General features: G+C 44.8%; 2 protein-coding genes across 2 annotated transcripts; both read left to right on the top strand.

Moving 5' to 3' along the window:
- On the top strand, positions 1-12,806 carry cyld3 (cylindromatosis (turban tumor syndrome) 3). The gene is made up of 16 exons (XM_072670383.1): positions 1-47; positions 337-521; positions 995-1,270; positions 1,860-2,267; positions 3,146-3,251; positions 4,201-4,748; positions 5,438-5,603; positions 6,160-6,301; positions 6,860-6,979; positions 8,439-8,530; positions 8,621-8,684; positions 8,795-9,017; positions 10,164-10,272; positions 10,926-11,044; positions 11,141-11,348; positions 12,004-12,806. Exons 2-16 carry the CDS (start codon positions 342-344, stop codon positions 12,186-12,188), a joined length of 2,946 nt encoding a protein of 981 aa, XP_072526484.1. The 5' UTR covers positions 1-47; positions 337-341; the 3' UTR covers positions 12,189-12,806.
- Positions 12,807-13,539: 733 nt separating this feature from the next.
- On the top strand, positions 13,540-16,470 carry emc4 (ER membrane protein complex subunit 4). Its single transcript, XM_072670135.1, has 6 exons — positions 13,540-13,746; positions 14,457-14,581; positions 15,026-15,140; positions 15,516-15,669; positions 15,982-16,142; positions 16,250-16,470. The coding sequence occupies exons 2-6, from the start codon at positions 14,481-14,483 to the stop codon at positions 16,283-16,285; spliced, it is 567 nt and encodes a 188-aa protein (XP_072526236.1). The 5' UTR covers positions 13,540-13,746; positions 14,457-14,480; the 3' UTR covers positions 16,286-16,470.
- Positions 16,471-17,795: the final 1,325 nt, after the last annotated feature.

Below are 17,795 nucleotides of genomic sequence, written 5' to 3'. Positions count from 1 at the left end.
TCTGCGCTGAGGGAAAAGAAGTTTAAAAGACGGCGATGTCGGCGCTGGTAAGTGGAAAGTTGGGGCTGTAAACTATTACTGCATCGTTACCTTTACAACAGTGGAGAAATTTCGTTCAGCACCAGCTTGTCTACCTATAAACAGTCGTCTTGCCTGAGCGGAGCTGGCTAACGCACGGCTAACAGCCTGAAGAAGCCCTGCGGCGGGCTCTGTAGCTGAGGGTTCTCACTGGGGGGATTTGGGGGGTTTGGGGGGTTTTGGGGGGGGTTCGGGGCTGGTGCTGCTCTTTTCGTCAAGCAAAACCTTCTCATGCAACTCTAACCGTGTCGCCAACAGTGAGCATGTCCGCTGTCACGCATCAGAACCGGAGGCGGCGCCCCCCTAAAATGTACCTGGTTACGTCCGACCATAAGGTGCAGGACCATCTGGACGGTACCATTCGCTTGCAGAGGGGGAACCTCTGCCATGAGCTGGAGGGTGGAGCAGAACGGGGAGCGAGAGGCGATTACTTGTGGGTGAAGGTAAGAGATAGTCATTAACTCCCATTAGCTTCTGTTAACTCCCTCTGATTCTCTGTGACAAAAGTATGCAGACACAGGGGTTCAGTTGGGTTGTGTCAGCTTGTATAATCTCTATTAAAGAGCATCACCAGTGCAGTGACCTGGTCAGCAGTGTCATTCCCAGTGCCAAGGGTCAACTAGTGGGTTTAAAGCTCACAGCATTTACCTATGGAGTGATTAACACCATCTGATACTTTTGGGATGAGTTAAAAGGGTGACCGAACTAATCATACAACATCAGTACCACAGCTCACTGATGCTCTCGCTCTCTTTTGTGTGACTCAATTCAATCAAATTCTCCTCGCAGCAATGTTTCAGCGTCTTCTGCAGTAAAGGGGGATTCCTGATTTATAAATTCCTGATTAATACTGCTGAACTTTAGACACAGTCTGACACAAGCAGTTGTCCATGTTGTGTGTCCACTCTGTCCTCAGGTGATAGACAATGGCAGCATGGTGAAGCTGGACAAATACTTGCTGAGTGAAGTGTCTCCTGAGCTAGCCGGCCTGTTGGAGCCCACCGCTGACCTGGACCTGCGCTTCAAACTGCTGTCCAAACCCCACCGGCTGCTGCGACTGGCGGCCTTGCCCCTGGGTTCACCAGTGCTGGTGCGCTGGAGCCAGACGGGAGACTTCGCAGAGGCGGAGCTCCGTTACCGCGGCCCGCTGACCCGAGGAAGCGCTGCTGTGTACTTTGGAGTCCAGCTAAAAGTAAAAGTCTAGACAGTGTAGTTTATCAGTCTGGGGTCTGAAGTTTGCTTCTTTTTTATACTTGTAATTTTGTATTAGGCCAAATCCCAAATTATAGAGGCGGGCAATATGACACTAGTTTATTGTTATTGTAATTCATTTGTATATTATATGGTAAAAATATACTTTTTTAAGCATATTGTGGACATCATAAGTACATCATAAGACACTACTACAGCATTCTGTCTGTATCAAAATTTCGTAATACATAAAATGTATTGTTAAAATGTCTTTAAATATCGTGATATACAATTACAATACAATTGCAGTATCGCCCGCCCCTACGTTTGCCTCTAAAAAGGGACCGTGTGTCAGGATCGCTGCTTTTACACAGTTCATTCAGTCAGTGTATGGAAAATAATCCAGAACTACAGTCTATTCTAAACTCAGGTGTGATTTTGAAACTCCGCCCATTTATGCTAAAGCTGTAAGGAGTGTTTCAGCCAGGTCTGCTTTTTGAGTGAAAATAATAAAATAATTATTTATGAATAATAATAATAATAATATAAAATGTGTTCCACAAAGTGTGCTCTTCCTGCTTCTCTCTCAGGGCTGGGCTGCAGGTAAGGGCAGCAGTAATGGAAGCTTTAAGGGCCACCAGCTCTTCACCTGTCCGGAGCAGTGTGCCCTCTTCGTGGCGGCTAGCGAGCTGACCCTCCGCCGCTCCTCCCGAGGTGGCAGTGCTGGAGATCATGAGCTAGAGCGTGAAGTTAGCAGACCAAACCACTCCAACCACAACTCCAGCAATAACCAGAGCTCCGGCCACAGCCAGAGCGCAGTTAACATCCTGCAGCCACGGACCGCAGAATCAGCCCCGCCCCCAGCCTCCCCGCCTCCGCTGCAAGCGGGGCAGAGGGTGTGCTTCAGCCAGGACGAGGCGCTCCACTGGGGCATGGTGCAGTATTGTGGGACTCTGCCTGGGAGGACATCCAGTGGACTGTATGTGGGAGTCTTACTGGTGAGTGTTCACTTTGAGAGGCCATAAGTAGAGAGATGGATGAGTGATGGGTGTGTTCTTAGCTAGAAGGGTTCGGTAGAGGACTGAAAGGGGTTCTTTGACTTATATTCAGGGGTGGGCGATGCAGCGAAAATATTAGACTTGCATATTTAAATTTTCTGATTTTTATTTTCACAATAACCAACATCACATATTTTTGACTGCAATTAAATTTAATTAAACAGGACAAATTATGCACTTTATAATACAACATTTAATTGTTCTTTTAATACTGACAACATTCACACATATAAAGCATATTGTTATATTTTCTCAAACAATTCACTTGGGGTTGAAGTGTATATTCTAAAATGTTATATATTTCTATATATTTGAGTAAGCTTACAGCATTTTATAGATGGATGACTAAGCCAACACCTGTGGCAGCCATACAAGCTCAGGCCATAACACACCCACCACCATGTTTAATAGGCAGGTAGTATGCTCACAGTGAAAAAAGAAATAAAGTGAATAAAGAGAGAGTTGGCAGTTGTTGTGCAAAAATGCTGAACAAAATGAAAATCAATAAAAAGTGTTAAACTGTGAATATTGTAAAAGAGTGTGGCCTGAGTGGATTGAATGTGCAAATTAGGCCCATATATAAACACATTAGTGGGCAAATGATAGGTGGACCATTAGAGATAACCTCGTAATAATACAGTTTATTATAAGACTCTGACCTGGTGAACAGGCTTTCTGTCAGGTTGTTATGCAGTAAAGCCGGTACTGTAATAAAGTAACTAGGGTGAGGGTTCAGTGTTATACATGTAAGTGTTTATTTACGTGTGTGTGTGTGTGTGTGTGTGTGTGTGTGTGTGTGTGTGTTTGTGTTTCTGCAGGACAATCCAGTAGGAAACTGGAATGGTTACTATAAGAATTACAAGCTTTGCTCCATTCCTTCTGTGGAATATGGCTACCTTCTTCCCATCTCCAGAGTGTCCACAGGTAAAGCAGGACAGTCGCACTGCAGCTTAGTGCCTTTATTCTTTAAGAAAAATAAGTGTATATCTCTGAAAAAAAATGAAGAGCCCACCCTACATGATCAGTTTCTCTGGTTTTCCTCTTTCTAGGCAGTGTGTTTAGGGGAAATGTACAAACCGGATTCCAAAAAAGTTGGGACACTAAACAAATTGTGAATAAAAACTGAATGCAATGATGTGGAGATGGCCAATGTCAATATTTTATTCATAATAGAATTCAATAGAAGTTTTTATTCACAATTTGTTTAGTGTCCCAACTTTTTTGGAATCCGGTTTGTACATTCACGTTATATTTCATAAACCATGGACAACATTTCCCCTAAATTCCAAATAAAATTATTTGCTATTTAGATAATATTTGCTCTTTTTTATTTATTTGCAGAAATGGCACTCGTTCCAAAAAACCTGCTCAAATAATGCAAAGAAATGATTAATAATTAATAATAATTATAATGTAAAGAAGTTATTATTCAGATTTAAACACAGTACTAATATCTGAACTCTGAGAGCATTCAGAATCACTATGGTGAAATAATAACCTCGACGGCCAATCACAGCTCTCATGTCTCGGCCGGCTCTCCACTAGTCTCTCACACTGCTGTAGGGACTTTAAGCCATTCGTAGTCTGCAGATTCAGCGAACTCAGCTCTGTTTGAAGAAATGACTGGAATAAAACGGCTGCCAGACACGAGAGATGCAGATTTAATCAAATAAAAAAAAAAGTGGTCTCTTCATTTTTATCAGAGCTGTGTATATGTGATAATATGTTTACATATAATATGTGTATAAACATATTATCTTTATACATTTAAATAGGCAGTGTTTGTAACGTATAGTGAATAATGTAAAACCTGTGGAAACTGAAGGTCATCATTTCTGAACTGTTAAAGTTTTCCTTTCCTTTCATTCTGCAGAAACCAGGCCAGAGCGCACACCTCCTCTTGGATCCAATCCTAAAACCTCTCCAGTGCATCCTCCATTTCCTTCCTCCAAATCCGCCCTTCAGCCACCTTCACCCACTCACAACAAGCCCCCACCGCAGCCTGCAGTACCCACAAACCCCAACCCCAGACAGCTGATACAGCCTGCCATGCTAGCCATGGCTAAATCTGCCCTACAACCTCCGTCGTCTTCTTCATTTTCTTCTTCATCATCAGTGGCTCCAAAAGTCGCTTTAAAGCCTCCTCCTCTTCCCGCCCCTAAATCTGCTCTTAAACCGCCTGCAGTTCCACCCAGTAAACCACAAGCCCCGCCTCTTTCACCTCCCGCCACTGATCAATCACATTCTTCCAACGGCTTTCACAATCCACCCTCTCCACTAGTTCCTGATGAGAAGGCGGAGCCTAAAACATGGTTGGAAGTGGGCTCTATGGTGGAGATGAATGACCCACCGATTTTTGGAGTAATTCGCTGGATTGGACATATCGCCAGCATTCCGGAAGCGGTGGCAGGGATCGAACTGGTACGGCTTTGGATTTTGTGTTCTTCTTTGATAGATAAGGAAGCATGTGTGTAATAGAGATGGGTGAGCAGAACCTTTATATTGGTGAAGAACGGGGCTCTGAGTGCTCCAGTGGATTAAGCCGCTCCCACTATGATCCGAGTGGCTGGTTTGATCCCAGATCATGCTGCTCGCCATCAGCAGCCGGAGTCGGGGTGAGCACAGTCAGCCTTGCTCTCTCAGGGGTGGGTTGATGGTTGATGGCACTTCCTCCCCACATCACTCCTAGTGTGATGTTGGTCAGCACAGCCGTCTCTTAGCTGCTGTATGGGAGCTGGGGAGCCGAGCTTTCCTGGATGCTGATCAGTGTCAGTTGGAAAAGAGGCGTGGCTGACTTCACTTGATGTGTCTGAGGAGGCGTGTGCTAGTCTTCACCCTCCTAATGTTGAGGGCATTGCTAGTGATTGGGGGGTTCTTGGCCTTCCAATACTCCAAAAATGGAGTAAAATTAGAAATGAATGCTTAAAAAAACACTTGATCACTGTAGGATCTTTAGACGTTTAAAAGGTTCTTCTTTATCTCAGGTTTTCTTTTTGTGTCCCTGATAGAGTCTAAATGCATAGAGCAAAGATCAATCGTCAGGAGGCCGCAGGTCTGATCCCTGGTCCGATCCCCAGTTTGAAGTGCTTTTGTTTGTGATTGTGTTTCAGGATCAGGAGCTGAGCGCTGCCACTGATGGCAGTTACCTCGGCGATCGGCACTTCCGCTGCCCTCCCAACAAGGGGCTGTTTGTCAAACTGCGGAACTGCAGGAGGGACTCCAGATTCCCTGCCCCTGAGGCCCCCATCAATCAGGTGGAACGCTGTAATTCGATTGGTGAGTGGGGATTTTGATGTTTTGCCTTTGCTGAATGAAATTAGCTGTAGCTGTATAAAATATATATTTTATGTTACTGAAATAGCTGAAAAACAACGATACAGTGATGGACAGTGGACACCTGGTAGGGTTTTAGTGATTGTCTTAGCTGAGTGTGAAGGAGAGTGAAAATCTACTACACAGTAGTAAATACACACAATAACAATGCCAGCGTGGGCTAGAGGGGTATAAAGCCCCTCAGCATTGAGCTGTGGAGCAGTGGAAGAACTGTGTTCTCTGGAACAATGGTTTAGCTCCATCCAATATCTTGAACTCCCTAACGCTCTTGTGGCTGAATGCCGTCAAATCCTCACAGCAATGCTCCTCCTCCAGAATCTAGTAGAAAGTCTTCTTATCTGCACAGTAAAGACAGTTACTCCAACAGAAGCAGGATCAGCTCTTTAATACTCTTGATTTCAGAAGAAACCATGAATGAGCAGGTGTCCCAATACTTTTGTCCATGTAGTGTATTGTCTATGAGATTTCTTTTTAATACATTCATGTGTGTCAATCTCAGCATTTGCAGAGTGGGGCAGTAAGCGTGTTGAGGACAACACCCCCCCTGTGTTGGGTCAGGAGGCTCGGCAGGTGTATGAGGGCTTTAAGAAAGGTATCCAGGGTCATCTCAACTCCTGCTACCTGGATGCGTCACTCTTCAGGTGATCACTACCTTCGAGCAGCCGGCATATCCTTCACACTTCCTTTTCAGGCCCAGAGCTCGACCGTGCAGTCGCCACACTGGATGCATAAGTGACTCACGCAGACACACACCCTGCTGTTCTGAGCTGACTATCGCTAATCACATCACCTCAGGTGTTGCGTTACCAAGCTGGAGTCAGGCCCATTTCCTTTTTAGAGAACAGGGGCAAGCCCTTCTGTTTCCTTAAGTCAAGCTCAGCCTCGTGTCTTCTGTTCAGATGTCACAGGAGTTGTTGGCAGTGTGTTTACATCATATCTACATAATACTACATTTAATAATTTCATTTTTTTTATTAGCTTTACAGAAACAGATAAAAAAGTATAATAATATATAAATACAGTTAAATATTAAACATTTAAAAGTGCAACAAAGGTTAGAGCAGTAAGACTAGTAAATGTACATTTAATCTGATCAGTTAAAATGCAGAAAGATCGTAAAGCGTGTCGGTGAGGAGTGATTTTACGTGATGTTGGTAGATTAACACACTTCCTGTCTCCTCCTCCTCCTCCTCCTCCAGTCTCTTCTCCTGCTGTAGTTCAGTGGACTGGGTTTTGTTCTGCCCCTCTAACGATGACAGCCATCGCAGTAAAGACGCTCAGGAGCTGCTGCGCTGCGAGATCGTCAACCCTCTGCGCAGGTCTGCCTCTCTGTGTTTGTGCCTCTGTGTTATGGTTGATATTTGGGGAGGTTCTGGTGTGGGTGTGGGTGTAGGTGTGGATTTGCCTGGATTTTAAATGTCGGGTCAATCCAAGTGACCGTCTCAGATGCAGTTCTGGAGCAGCTTTTTGATCTGCCGTACGTTTTTTCCTCCAAAGTAACGAATGTAGTAATTTTGCAGGCAAACATTTGTGCACCCTAGTAACCACCTGGGACAGCATAGCATCTGCTTAGCAACAGCATAGCAACCACTTAGGAAACCATAGCACCCCTAAGCACAGAGGTATTCAAATAAGGTATTCCCCTAGTGGGGCGTGAAGGAATTGCAGGAGTGTGCAGGTGGGAGGTGTGACCGAAAAGGAATAAAAATAAACATTTAAACAACTCAACCAACAGTTTTTATTTCTGTTATATAACATTTCCATATTTTTAGTCCAATTTCACAATCTGATTTAGTAATGTTAGTTAAATAGACAATAAATAGTCAGAATTAGTGTCAGATGTGTTTTCAAAATGGACCTTTAATTTCTGATTTTTATTTCATTCTGGACGAACGGGACGATCTGACCCGATTTTATTTAAACATATGCTGCGATGTCGTTTACATATTAACACATTTATTTTAGTTCCGGGGGGCCCCCAAGTTCCCAAAAATCTGACTAGGGGCCCTCAGGAGGAAAAAGGTTAAATCCTATGCCTGGGACACTGTAGTTACTGCTTAGCAACCATCTAGGGGGCAGTGGTAGCTTCGGTTACAGCTCCAGGTTCGAGCAAGGCCCTTGAGTATTGTATAGTATTGTACAGTGTAGTATAGTAGAGAGTAGCATTGCACAGTACAGTGTAGTCAGGTATAGTATGCCCAGTATAATAACTACAGTAAAGAACACTGCAGTAGAGCTGGGCGAAATGGTAAAAATACTAGATCACGATATTTAAAGATTGTTTTTGCGATACACAATATTTATCATGATACCTGTAACTACAGACTAGAAACATCAGTAGTAACAGACTCTTATAAACTACTGTTCAGATCCTCTCCTGTACTGAACACAGTGTTTATTAACACTAACAGTCTCCTCCATATGATCAGAACAGCTTACTGTATCACCATAACTACATTCATCACCATACCATAAAATATTGTGATATCGCCCAGCTCTAGTGTGTGCTCACTGCCCCGATTTCGTGTGTGTGTGTGTGTGTGTGTGTGTGTGTGTGTGTGTGTGTGTGTGTGTGTGTGTGTGTGTTCGCTCCCACAGAGGGGTCATAGCGGAGGACACATTGTGACACATTTTTTATCTAGCAGCAGTGTAGTAACACCTAGCAGTTGCATAGCAACCACCTTGGACACCATAGCAACTGTACAAGTCTTAACACATAGCACTGTTAAGTCTGTTGGTCAGCTGAGGCGGGTGTTCTCAGTGTTGTGTGTTGTGCAGGTATGGATATGTGTGTGCCAGTAAGACCATGGCCCTGAGGAAGCTTCTGGAAGCCGAGACTACAGATGCAGGCTTCACTAATGAAGAGAAAGGTAGAGTGAGACACCGCTACACTGAGGGACAATCTGTAGTGCCTGTGGCGAGACAGACGGGACTCTCTGAGTGTGTTTGTCTGTTTTTAGATCCTGAGGAATTCCTCAACAAGCTTTTCCAGCTCCTCCGGGTAGAGCCACTTTTGAAGATAAGGTGCAGCCCTCTCCCTCTCTCGCTCTTCCTTTCTCAGTTTCAGTTCTCTCCTTATCCACCTGGTATTCACTGTGTTTAACCTCACTGTTGTCTGTTTCTATGCGTTCTAGGTCGATGAGCCAGGAGCCACAGGAGTGTCACATCTACCAGCTCTTCCCTCCCTCCATCTCCTCCTCTCCATCCTCCCCCCTTCATTCCCCTCTCTCTCCTTCTCTCTCCTCCTCCCTCTCCCCAATCCCTCTCTCCTCACCTCCTGCTGGACTCATGAGGGTTGCCAGTGTTCAGACATTGCTGGAATCCTCCTTCATACATTCTGGGCTTAAATTCACTGAGGTAATGGCAACCCTGACTCATATTAAAGGTGAAGTTTAGTGTGTCTAAGGATTACTTGGTCTGATTTCTAGACACACACACACACACACACACACACACACACCTCGACCGACGCAGACAGGAATGCCCGTCATTATGTCTTTGTCAACACTCCTTCATAAAAGACATTCCAGGAGTCTGGAGCGTCTAATTTTAACTGCCTTGCTCGCTAAAATCACTCTTCTGTTCCTCTGCTGAGTTTGGAGCACTTTCAGACGTGAGCTCCTGCATGTGTTGGTACTTGTTGAGTTGCTAAGCAACCAGTTTTTTTTACATCCAAGCTTTGATAAGTTCATTTCCTCCATCACACAATGCTCCCTGAATCTGATGACCTCAGTGGCTGCTGTACTGTACTGTAGTATACTCTGCTTAACTGTATTGTACTTACTATACTGTGCATAATATACTGTAACATACTCTACTACACTGTACTGTACTATACTATACTATACTACACTACCATACTCTACTACTCTATATAGTACTACACTACTATACTACACTGTACTTTACTTAATATGCTGTACATACTATACTGTACTATACTACATTGTACTATACTGTACAGTACTATACTACAGTGTACTGCAGTGTACTTTACTGTACTTAATATGCTTTACATACTACACTGTACTATACTGTGCAATACAATACTACACTACTATACTACAGTGTATAATACTATACTGTGCTGTACTATACTTTGCAGTCCCATACTCCACTATACTGTACTGTGCCGTGGGTATCGTTTTGTACAGCTATGATATTCACATTTATTAAAAGCATACTAATAATAATTTGGGCCATTTTCTTTAAAGCAACAGCAAATAAAGAGAACAACTACTAGAAAAAACTGTCCCAATACAAACAGACTCAAATAAAATAAATACATTGCTTTGTATTTTAACCAAATAAATTCTCACATAAAATAAAAAGAAATCTAATTGATGATCAGACATCATGTCAAACCTGATGTGTTGTACTCCATGTGAATCACTGTACTCCTGTCAAACTCCTGTCCTGACTCCAGAGCCGATTGTTTGCATAAACAGCTCAGATCTCAGATCAGGTGTCTGAATATCGCTGTGTCTCTGTTTTGATCCGCAGGCTCCGTCCTGTCTGCCGCTCCTCATGCCACGCTTTGGCAAAGAATTTAAGATGTTTGATGCCATTCTGCCCTCCCTCACACTGGACATCACCAACCTACTGGACGAGAGTGAGCGCATCCTCATTTATCACTGTATTGAATAATACACTGCTAGTGACATACACTATATAGACAAAAGTATTGGGACACCTGCTTCTTTATTGTTGCTTTTGTTTTTTAACTCAAGTATTATTCAGAGACTTAGTGAGGTCAGGATGTTGGATGATGATAACCACCCAAACTTATCTTCAACTCCACAACTCATCCCAAAAGTACTGGTTGGAGCTCCTCCACCACCATTCCAGAGAACACAGTTCCTCCACTGCTTCACAGCTCAGTGCTGGGGGCTTTATACCCCTCTAGTCCACGCCTGGCATTAGGCAGCATGGAGCCAATAGGGTCATGATGTTGATCTGCTCCAGAGAGTCCTATTCTATTGGCAGTACTTCTTCTCTACAATGTGTGTGCACTTGTGTCCTCAATGAGGGGGAGCATAAAGTAGCTGAATGCATTCATTAGAAGGGGTGTCCACAAACATTTGGACATATAGTGTGTGTGTGTGTGTGTGTGTGTGTGTGTGTGTGTGTGTGTGTGTGTGTGTGTGTGTGTGTGAGTGTGTGTGTGAGTGTGTGTGTGAGTGTGTGTGTAAGTGTGTGTGTGTGTGTGTGTGTGTGTGTGTGCATATATATGCATGTCTACATAATGAACACCCTTCTCTCCAGCTCTCAGACAGTGCAGTATATGCCAGTCAGTGGCAGCGTGGGAGTGCATGCAGTGTTATGAGGATCTGGACATCACACCTGGACAGCTGAAACAGTATTGCAACACCTGTAATGCACAGGTGCTTCACTTCTCCACGTCCCCGCCTCTGGAGAGAGGGTGTTTATTTATTATCTTTGTTCTCATCCATCTCTCACCAACCTCTCCTCTCTGTCAGGTTCACGCCCATAAGAAGCGTCAGACTCACAAACCGCTGAAGGTCAGAATACCGAAGGGCACGTGGGAGGGGCCGGTGCACGGCGCTCGGCAGCAGTTGAATCTGTTTGCTGTGACGTGCATCGAGACCAGCCACTACGTGAGCTTTGTGAAGCATGGGCCGCTGCTGACCGACTGGCTGTTCTTCGACAGTATGGCTGACAGAGAGGGTAAATAACTGGCGAGTGAACCAGGGGCTTCAGCACACTTTATACTCCACATTTCTTCTCTAGCTGGATCTGGCCATACGCAGCTATAGCCAAGTGTGTTCTGGTCGGAGATCTGAGGCAAATGTATTGGTTGTTACATTGGTCCACGAGCTTGTTCATCCAAACACAAAGCAACACAACTGAGGACGTATTCCAGTGTAATTTTAATTATAATAATTAAAAAGAGTTATTGCAGTTATAGTTCAAGAGAATTTGTCATATTGGTTGATTGTGTATGTGTGTGTGTGTGTGTGTGTATGTATATATATATATATATATATACACACACATTACACACTAAATTGGGGAGTTGGGGATGATGAGGTGGGGTGACGATCATCCAACATTCTGACCACACTTATGCTCTTTTTGCTGAATGCAATCAAATCCTCACAGCAATGCTCCTCCTCCAGAATCTAGTAGAAAGTCTTCTTCTCTGGACAGTAGAGACAGTTACTCCAACAGAAGCAGGAGAAACTCTTTTAATCCCCTTGATTTCAGAAGAAACTGTGAATAAGCAGGTGTCCCAATACTTTTGTCCTATATTGCATGAACCTGAATCTCAAGAGTTGATCGACCCATTGATTAATAGTTTGTTTTTATAACACTTTAACAGGAGGTGAGAACGGCTTCAATGTACCCCAGGTGAGGGCGTGTCCAGAGGTAGGGCGTTACCTCAGCCTATCAGAGAAGGAGCTGTGCCGTCTAGACTCCGCCTCCCTCAAAGAGCCAGTTCGACGGTTGCTTTGCGACGCCTACATGTGCCTTTATCACTGTCCTGAACTGAGCCTTTATAAGTGACACACACACACACACACACAGACACACACAGACCCGCTGCTGACCTTGTCTGATCACCTGATCACACACCACTGAACTGCAGGGTCTCCATCAGAACCCTCTCTGAAATCCTCTGTAGCACACAGACGAGTCAAGTGTGGAAGAACTGCACCTCAGTCAGCCTCGATTGACCAGGGGGGGCCGTGATTCACACCCGGCCCTTTATTGGTTAATATTCCCTGAAGAAAAGTGTCCTCCGCTCAGTGTCCTCCGCTCAGTGTCCTCCGCTCAGTGTCCTCTGCTCAGTGTCCACCCAGAAGGTGCAGCCCTGCCATTCAGCTTCATCAAGTCAGATGTCCTTCCTTATTTTTAATTATTCACTGCATATTCCTCATCCTTGTACCAGAGTCGGACCACGATGACCACCTTTTTTGCACTTTGTCTGTATGTGACATATTTTCTTTCAGAACGTTGATGTATATAATTTCAGATGGACGTTGCCTTGCTTTTTAAATCACAGCTGCATTTTATAAATGTAAAGTCAAGACTTTATTAAGAAAAAAGACATGTTCCAACAACGACTCTCATTATTTCTATATGTATAAATACTGTCAGAATAAAATTTTATATATAAACTGATGAGCCAAAACATTATACACTGTTATTCCTCTGCAGCAGCTCCCTCTACAGACCGCTGCAGGTGTTGTCTGCAGTGTCTGGCATCAAGACCTTCCAGCAGATCCTGTAGGATCGTTAGTTATTATAATGTAGAGTTGGGGAAATTCTATTAGCTAGTGGATTTAAATCAGTACAAAATAAAATACATTTAGGTTTAACAAACATAATCCCACGTCCTAAAGGAGCACTGATATAGCAGCAATTTTTATTAAACATAATAAATAAGGAAATATTATACATGTAATATTTTATCAGATTCAGTAATTCAGGAAATGTGCAAAATCTTCAGTGTGATACATCAGATTTTATATGTTACCAGCTGCTGATATATTTTAAGTGACTAATTGGTCTTTTTGTATTTCTAGCAATGTTCAGGATTGGAAATAGCTTTATTGGCATGACTGTAATGAGTACATTATTGACATAACATTACAATAATAACTATTGATTATTTCAAAATATATATAAGTGATAAAACAAGTAAATAGAAACAGTATATATAAAATATTTAATCCCATAGACTTAGCATACATTTGTACACATACTTTACTAAACTTCTATCTGTGTCTCTGTCTAAATGAATAGAGTTAATTAAGGATGGATCTTAATAGAGATGTTTAAAATTCTGCAGAAATCAGGAACCTGCTTCCTCGGCGCACCTGCGTGTCGTCCTACAGCCCGGCAGGGGGCGCTGTGAGCACCACCGCAGCCCTGCAGAGGAGCCCGAGTCCGTCCCCAGCAGCAGCGGCCCATTAGCGGACTAGCCTGATTAAAGCCGCCGCTCTCCTTAAACAGAAGAGTTAATAGAAACATAAAACTGAGCAGAAATATAAGATTTAACAGCTTTATTCCGCTGCAGGACAGAGAAGAGCCGCGCGGTTCCTGGAGGAGGTTGTTGAAGGTAAGGGTGAGGGTTTAGTGAAGTAGCTAGCTACAGGCTAACGGAAGCTTAGCTAGCTAGTGCTGGCTAACAGGCTCTCTGTGCTCTTACAGCCAATAATAGAGTTATTAATAATAATAACAGACATAGTAATAATAACAGACCCATTGGGACTGTCTGTATCACATTATTAGCTATATTACACACCTCTGTGTCCTGTAGAGGGATTTGATCAGTGTTTACTCCAGAGTTAATCACTCAGGGTTAATGAGTTTATTCATTTCACTGTATAAATATGCAGGTATTTTAGTAGTCCCCCTGACTGAGGCTCTGAGGAGGACCTGCAGCTCCCCTTTGCCTGATCTCCAGCTCAGTGAGGGAACCTCTGCAGCACAGCTGGATGATGGGGCTGCAGCTGGAGACCACTGGCGTGAGGCTGATGGGTTTCTGAGATGACCTACGCCCAAGCTGCTCGTCCAACCTAGTCAACCAGTACAACCAGTTTGACGAGCAGCTAGTCCATTAAACTTGCACTGTGCTGGCCTAGAGCTAAACTGGCCGGCCAGCTTAACCAGTATAGGGTGTGTTTCCTGTTGGTGTGATCTGATTGGCTAATGAGAGACCGTGTTGATGGGGACAGTCCTGTAATGTGATGAACTTTGAGTGTGTTGTGTTGGTCGTTTACAATTTCACCATTTGTTTGTTTGTTTGTTTGTTTGTTTGTTTGTTAGGCGCAGCCTGGAGTGAGCATCACCATGTCGTCACCAGGAGGCCAAGGAGGAGCTCTGTCCACAAGGGGAGCTGGAGGACCAAGGAGAATGAAATGGGCCCTAGAACTTAGTCTGGGCAACACCAGGTGAGCCAGAGGCCAGAGCCTGGTGTCGACCAGAGGAGGGCAGGTTCCCCTTTGAGTCATGGTTCCTCTCGGTGGTGTTGTCCCCTAACACTGCTCTGACCCCAGTGAGCAGTCCAGGTCTCTGAAAGCTGCTGATAAGGAGCTTGACCCCACAGTCAGGATGTCGTGATCAGTAGTAAGGAAGGAGACCCTGAGGACAGCACAGTTAACAGAGTCCACAGCACGTAATGTGTCAGTCCTCACCCTCGCATTACATGTGATTAGGGAGAGCACTAACGAGTAGGTTGGGTAATTGGCTATTATCTAAACATGAGGATGGGAATTGAGTAAAGATAGTTTTAATAAATAAATAAATAAATAGGCAGCCTCTGTTATGAGGAGCTGTGAAAGCGCTTCATTATACTGTGCGATTTTAACAACACGGCCTGTTTTTCCTGTGTGCAGGGGTCGAGGGGACCGGCAGAGTAAAGAGGGAGATGTTATGTACCCTGTAGGATATTCAGATAAACCCGTGCCCGACACCAGTGTGCAGGAGACTGACCGCAACCTGGTGGAGAAGGTAAGAGTCCCACAGAGCAGGAAAGAAGTCTGGAGTCGACGAACGCACCGACGCATCAGAATACAGTGCAGTGATACAGGACCTGAGTATCTCACTGACGGATCTTACATGACCCACACGGGTCGGGTCAGGTCGAGATCCCCAGCTCTACTTCTCACTGTGTCTATCTGGTGGATTCGTGTGTCAGTCATCTGCTTCTCATCTGTAATTGGAGGATCTGTGCGTCTGTCTGTGGTTCTGTGTAAAACGGACTACTGGACACTCAGAAGCTCGTCTTCTCAGCCTGTTTAAAAGTAACTTTGACTAATATCGCTCTCTCTCTCTCTCTCTCTCTCTCACTCTCTCTCTCTCTCTCTCTCTCTCTCTCTGTTTTAGAGATGCTGGGACATAGCTCTTGGCCCCCTTAAGCAGATTCCCATGAATCTGTTCATCATGTACATGTCTGGTAACACCATTTCCATCTTCCCCATCATGATGGTGTGTATGATGGCCTGGAGACCCATTCAGGCCCTCATGTCCATGTCTGCCAGTGAGTAACTTACCACTCCGTTATCATTTTATCTGAGCCTAGACCAGTGGTCCCCGACCCTCTTCCTGCCAGTTTCTCCTCCAACTCAGATCTAACACCCCCCATTCAGCCAGTCAGGGTCTTCTGAAGGCTTGTTGTAATAGTTGTAGTTGGATCAGGTGGGTGGATTAGGATTGGATCAGAAGTCTGCAGGAAGGTAGTTATTTTATTCAAACTGCCCATCAAAACTGTTGTGTTAGCTAGAACCACACTGGGAGAACCTAACTGTGGGTGGAACCCAAGAACAGAACAAACCACACTTCTCTCTTTCAGCCTTTAAACTGCTGGAGAGCTCAAGTCAGCAGTGGCTCCAGGGTTTGGTCTACCTCATCGGCAACCTACTTGGCTCTGCACTGGCGGTCTACAAGTGTCAGTCGATGGGGCTCCTACCAACACACTCGTCAGACTGGCTCGCCTTTATAGAACCACCACAGGTACGCCACCATGAGTCCAGCATGTGCACATATACCTAAAAGCATTGATCACAGTTTGATCCATAAAATATCATCTGAATCTGATTGAGGAATCCTTTTTCCTACAGAGGCTGGAGATCATGGGTGGAGGAATGGTGTTGTGAACCCTGAAAACCCCTTAACCTCCCCTCCACACACACACACACACACACACACACACACACTGCCTTTGTAACCCCCATTTCTTTAACTTATGTATAATTGGATCTGCTGTCTGTAATGTTGCATATTCCTCTGCTGTGGTAAATAATGTCCTTAATGAGAGATTTAATAAACGTATTTCAGACTATCTGAGGACGGTGTTTAATTACGGAGGTTAAAGGATCAGTACTGTGTTCTGGAATTTGGCTTCCGCTTTTAAACCCATCTGTGCAGTGAACACTCTCACACACACACACACCAGTGAAACACACACAGTGGACAGTGGGGCCATGGGCAGGCATTGCTGCGGCGCCTGAGGAGCAGAGAGGGTAAAGGGCCTTGCTCAAGGCAGCCCAACAGTGGCAGCTTGCTGAGCCCGGGAATCGAACCCACAACCCTGTTCTTAATAGCCTAGAGCTCTAACCGCTGGCCGTCACTGGCATCTGCAGGCTGTATGTAGTGAACAGGGCTCAAACTGGACAGGCTGCACAAGACCAGAAACTGTAGCCATGCTTGCACCAGTGTGTCCCAACAGCGTGGCCTTTCACACACACACACAAATACAAGGGTTTGAATGTAATCGCTCGTCTGTTTACAGAGGGCTGTTAATTTCGAATCAGTTGTGTAGATACACTTTAGGCTGAAGGTGTGTGTTTTTTGGGCTGACGTTCTGTAAAGCTTGTCCAGCCCTGCGACAGTGATACCCAGGTGCAGGACTCCTCCTTATCACCAGCTGTAGATGCAGACTTGTAGATAGATAGAGTCATGGGTTACCTGGCCTAACACTGGCTAACTGCCTTATTAGTAAACAAAACATGGAGATATTGGGTGGAGAACAAATCTCTGAAAGGCAATCAGCTGCTTCCATGCAAAGGATTTCAGTTGGTGCAGTAGTGGAGTGCAGTAGGGGAGTGTAGAAGTGAGCTGGTTAGTGCAGTAGTGTAGAAGTGAGCTGGTTAGTGCAGTAGGGGAGTGTAGAAGTGAGCTGGTTAGTGCAGTAGGGAGCTGGTTAGTGCAGTAGGGGAGTGTAGAAGTGAGCTGGTTAGTGCAGTAGGGAGCTGGTTAGTGCAGTAGGGGAGTGTAGAAGTGAGCTGGTTAGTGCAGTAGGGAGCTGGTTAGTGCAGTAGGGGAGTGTAGAAGTGAGCTGGTTAGTGCAGTAGGGAGCTGGTTAGTGCAGTAGGGGAGTGTAGAAGTGAGCTGGTTAGTGCAGTAGGGAGCTGGTTAGTGCAGTAGGGGAGTGTAGAAGTGAGCTGGTTAGTGCAGTAGGGAGCTGGTTAGTGCAGTAGGGGAGTGTAGAAGTGAGCTGGTTAGTGCAGTAGGGAGCTGGTTAGTGCAGTAGGGGAGTGTAGAAGTGAGTTGGTTAGTGCAGCAGGGTGCTGGTTAGTGCAGTAGGGGAGTGTAGAAGTGAGCTGGTTAGTGCAGTAGGGAGCTGGTTAGTGCAGTAGGGTGCTGGTTAGTGCAGTAGTGTAGAAG

Source organism: Salminus brasiliensis, chromosome 24 (genome assembly GCF_030463535.1).
Source record: "Salminus brasiliensis chromosome 24, fSalBra1.hap2, whole genome shotgun sequence".
NCBI classification, from domain to species: domain Eukaryota; kingdom Metazoa; phylum Chordata; class Actinopteri; order Characiformes; family Bryconidae; genus Salminus; species Salminus brasiliensis.
The sequence above is the reverse complement of the archived record's forward strand: the minus strand, read 5'-3'. Positions and strand labels throughout refer to the sequence as shown.